This window comes from Montipora capricornis, chromosome 2, assembly GCF_036669925.1.
Source record: "Montipora capricornis isolate CH-2021 chromosome 2, ASM3666992v2, whole genome shotgun sequence".
NCBI classification, from domain to species: Eukaryota; Metazoa; Cnidaria; class Anthozoa; order Scleractinia; family Acroporidae; genus Montipora; species Montipora capricornis.
In genome coordinates, this window is record NC_090884.1 from 3,372,955 (window position 1) to 3,377,954 (window position 5,000).

At 38.0% G+C, this 5,000-nt stretch overlaps 1 protein-coding gene and 1 pseudogene across 1 annotated transcript; one reads left to right on the forward strand and one right to left on the reverse strand.

Moving 5' to 3' along the window:
* Window positions 1-1,536, forward strand: part of LOC138032692 (uncharacterized) — a 20,352-nt pseudogene extending 18,816 nt beyond the window's left edge.
* Window positions 1,537-2,887: 1,351 nt separating this feature from the next.
* Window positions 2,888-4,807, reverse strand: LOC138038463 (NADH dehydrogenase [ubiquinone] 1 alpha subcomplex subunit 13-like). Its single transcript, XM_068884332.1, has 3 exons — window positions 4,608-4,807; window positions 4,279-4,350; window positions 2,888-3,356 (listed from the first exon to the last, which is right to left on the reverse strand). Exons 1-3 carry the CDS (start codon window positions 4,778-4,780, stop codon window positions 3,218-3,220), a joined length of 384 nt encoding a protein of 127 aa, XP_068740433.1. The 5' UTR covers window positions 4,781-4,807; the 3' UTR covers window positions 2,888-3,217.
* Between the last annotated feature and the right edge of the window lie 193 nt (window positions 4,808-5,000).

The following is a 5,000-nucleotide window of genomic DNA, read 5'->3' on the forward strand; positions in this document are numbered from 1 at the left end:
CTGCTGACCAGTACCACGTGACCATATCGTGGGCTCATGTTTAGAGCTCATTGAGGCCAGCTGCTTTTTTTAAGTTGACCACTGACCAGGTACTGGGTTTTAATTGGATTGCAGGCTCAAGCCAGGTTTACTGATTGAAAGAATAAATAACCCGGGAGCTCCGCTTTTAGGCTTGGCTAAATCTTTATATTGCAATTTACACGTAATTGTTATTTTTTTGTTTAGGTGGTGAGCCTATGACCATGCCAACAAGCTGGAGCGATTTTCCTTCACATGCTGGTGTTCCCAAGTTGATTCCTAATCCATTAGCAGTTGATAATGTACGCTTTCTTAAAATGCTCATATTTCTTTGATATTAACTCAAAATGTGTTTGAGGAGCTCAACCACTCAGGGAATGGCAACTTTATTTGTTTTTTTTAGTTGACTCAAGGCAGCTCACAGGCCAATTAGGATGGTTTAGTAAAAACTACAATGCACAGTGCAAGGACTAAGATTATTGAAATTTAAATGCTGGAATTTTCACAACTATAACTACATATTAATATCCAATCCCATCCAATGATCAATGCAGTCTGTCAATAACAGTCATACTGTTCTAGCTATTGGGGACCTTTGATCTACAAAGGCAACATTGTTACATGTATGCTCTTTTGACCAATGGTATCATTGTTTTGTGGCGTTGTTCTTGCTGTCACCATCCTTATTTGTTTAACTCCCTCTTATAAGAAATCAGTTCAAATCAAAGACGTCATTTTTTTCTTGATGTTCTTTTATATCCCTGTGTGGGTTCAATTTGAAAAAGAAGCATGTTCTTCTTTGCTTTGTTGTATAGGACTCTGTCTTCCATTCTTCTAGTTTTGCCCAAAATTCTCAATAAATTTTAAATTTTGCCACTGCTCCAGTCTCTTCCAACTTCTAAGCATTTTTGCCTTACCCACAGGTCATTTGTGTTTTGAGTTTTTCCCAATGATATTCTTTCCTTCTGAAGTTTCACTTTTTCTCTTTTAATGCTTACCAGGCGGGTTAATCCTTTCACTTTTTTCTTTCATTCAACAGCTTAAAAAATCACACATTAAACCTCCAATCCCAGAAGAAAGAGAATTCAGCACAACACATCAAAGAACCTACACTCCTAAGAAGACAACACGAAGATGTGTCGATGCTGGAGGATTACAACGCAGTTCAGTGCCCCTTGGAACGTTGAATACATATTGAACTATGTTGGTTTAATTGCTGTGATCAAATGATTTGTGAGGAATGTCTGGAGGAAAATTAATTGTGTTTAATATTGAGGAATCAACACTTCACAAAATAATAAAGATAATTATAATGTCTAGCAAGCTCTTCTTATAACTTTAATCCTTTTAATAAACATAAAAAATGGTTTCCATTAGATACCATAATGAATAATAATAATAATTATTATTATTATAATTATTATTGTGAAATCAGAACACACATGGGGAATGATTGATTCCCTTTCAATGACTTTTTTAATATGGAATTAAAAATGAAAATAAAAGCAATGAAAGTCAGTTAAAATATTATTTTTTGAAGAAAAGGGAACTTTATTTAGTGTTTGGGGGCTGGTATTTTTTACAGCTCACAGGCCACAGGTCATAGTTTTACCACGACAGAAAGTATCCTAAACATTCATAAAAGCTAACCTTAGGCCTAAAAATGACCTGTGACCTGTCAAAAATACCAGCTGCTGTTTGGGCATTCATTGGGAACACTGTACAGAACTGAAATCAACTTATGTAATCATCAGTTGGCTTTTGAGAAAAGGAGAAAACCGTAATACCCTTAGAAAACCTCTAAGGGTATCCTCTAAGGGTAGTAAGGGTACCTTTCTCTACTTAGGGTAAAAGCATTATATTTTTTAGCTTAGGGTAAAAACCGTAAACCCACAGATAAGCCGCATCCCGCATTTAGCAGCTCAAATTTGGAAAAAAAAAGGTTTTTTGAAAGAAATCAAAAGAAATCTAAAGGCGAGTCTTTAGAGCTAGAAGTCTTCTTCATCCACTGTCCATCGGACGTAAACTCACTATTACATGTAGCATTGCAACACAAAATACTTCACAGTCTTACCCACAATCTTAGCACTTTAATATAATCAACATCGTTTCCACCAACATTGACATATGATTAATCTTAAATTCGGGTATTTGTTGACAGGAATTTCTTCATTCAATACAGTTTTTCCATAGATCTTTGCATTACAACAAGAATGTGACCGGAACATTCGTAACTTAGTAACCAGGCATTAGATTGGACATGAAGATGGAAAACTGGACACCGGAGGCAGCCTTCTCAAGTGTTCCTGTAGATAAGCCAATACCCCGATTTCTTGCGACGATTTTTGGAAAAAAGGTGCGGCTTATCTGCGGGTGTTTATGACGCAGCTGATTATACTTTCTGGAGGAGCAACATTTGGGAGATACTTTGTGACTTTAATTGTCTGTATTCCTAGACACAAGTTACATTGAAGTTAAAGTAAAAAGCAAGGGGACACTTCGTAACACTCATTGAAATTTGCATGCATCTGCAAGATCGCTGCCTAATGGTCACTTGGTCACCTGTGGCGCCTCATTTGCGAGCGTAGGCGACCAAATTTCTCAACAAGTAGCCCAAACGGGTGCCTTATTTGATTCATCCTCACTTTCTTGTAAATATGATCCCGGCTGGAATTAATTAATTCAGGTCACGGCTTTTGAAAAAATGACTCGGGCTACTAACTTTTAATGTTGGAAGCCCAAAGGGTTCCCGGAAAATGTTCTTACACAGCAGCCTTGATCCAAAATTTTAGAGGCATTGCATTTGATTTCTGGGCCTACGTGAGACATTGAGCCTGCGAACACAGTCTATATACACACAAAACAATCCTTCTGCAGCAAAATATTATTTTAATATTACAGTACACTAAAAAGACAATTCACAAACAGGACATACCGGTAAAAAGTTTCCAATGCCTGAACATCAAGTTCCTACCCTTACTGTAGGAGCGAAAATTAAATAGACCACATACCGGTATCAAAATATCAGTAAATGTTAACAAGATAATACTGACATTCCATGATCAAAACACACATGATGATACACATCCCTAACTGATTTGGGGGGGGGGCTGTGCCACTGTACCTAGGCCATTCAATAGAGACTCCTTTTTCCCCTTCGAATGTCAATATGTCTGATGATAGCTTCAATGTACTAATATCAGAGCTTTTCAACCTGTGCTGGCATGGGTGTGATCCACTTTTCTGTATGATACACGCTCTCTCCAACAGTCCACCCTGGAACATCTTTCATGATCAATGCCTCCATTTCTTCATTTTCTTTCAGTGCTCTCAAACATCTGAGTTAAAAAATTGTTTATTTTAAGCACAGAGAACAGTCAATGGAGAATTTCACAAAATACAAGGGACTAGGAGGGCACTAAAAGTCAACAAAAGGGCTTAATTAAGCCTGTTGTTAACAGTGTCCTTCCCCATACAGGACACCAGAAAAAAGCCTTTAGCTTGACAGTGTCGTAAACTGATTAAATTGGAACAACAAAATCTCTCTCGCTTACAAATTTACTCCGACTGAAGATCAGTTCGCTTTTCCTTTTTGTCTTGATTGATTTCTTTTCTTGTGCAGTATAAACCTATTTCCGTTGTAATGCTTAATGAAGGACACATGTAGGCGACATGCCTTGAAAAATGTCAATGTTAGGAACACGTTCTCTTATTTCGTAATGGCATCAAAATCACGACAACAGTTTCCACATCCACAATATGATTGGATGCTATCTGCATTAGTATTAGCCAGACTGACATGTGCAGACAGACATACCCTTAATCCTCATTACGACCAGGGGAAAAAAAGTCTCAGGTCTTCTTGGACAATGCAGTCATAATCAAATATACAGTAGTGTGTTGCCCATTTGCTGAAAAGAGCTATGTCCAGTATTCATCCAATGAAACAACATTGCTGAGGGCTGCAGTGTCCCACACTTGGGTACCACAGTCTACTCTGCACATCTGGGAAATTATTTAATTTAACAGATCATTAATAATTTTATTCCTGTCTTAGGAGGCCATAGGCCATTACTGGGAACATGGAAACTACAATTAAAAATGAATTAGGAACACTCATGACACCCTACTAAGGTCACATTACTACCCCACCAAGGCTAGTAAAATAATAAAAATGGCCACCCCCTCCCCGTCCCAAATTCCAAACTAATGGAAGCCTATTGTTTATAACATATATGCATAAGATATAAATATTATTACCTTCTGTCGTGTTCTGCTTGCAAAAGAGGAAGAATTCCTATCCTTGCATTCATTTTCTCTGTCATCAGCTCACTGCAAATTAAGGTACGAACAGACCTTTGCTGATTTTAAGTTTAAATGCTTAGGTTTATACAACATGAATACCTTACCACCTTTGTTAGAATTCGGCGGCGACGTCCCTCGAAGAACAAGTCAGAATACAATACATTTTCTTCTTATGCAAATAATTGGCAGGATATTTAGCAGTTGTGGTCCCAAACCTTCTTAGTTCTAAGCCAATATAGTTGTTATGAGACAGCACTTCCATATCAGCTGAAAAGTTCACTTACCAGCGTCTTCTGTTTCCCATGATAACATGGTAAAATCCCAAAGCCATTACAGCAGCACCACCAATGAACATCATCACACCGGATGGGCCTCTTTTAGGCAAGTTTCTTGCGTATTCTATCGGAGGATAACCGCCTTTTGGAGGAAGATCTTGTTTCACCAAGGACGACGCCATTTTCCCCGACCTACACTTGTATGTCGTCGCCAGTCCCAACCCAGGTGCCAATTCTCGAAAGTCCCGAAACTTTACGGGCCATTTTCGGGTGTCACAATTTCCTTCGTATCTCAAGAGCGGAGAGGATTTAGTTATCAAACTTCACAATCATTTTTCTTTTTATTACCTTTAAAACATGTTAAAAGGTTGACATTCTAAAACGAGCAGTTGGCAGTTTCAC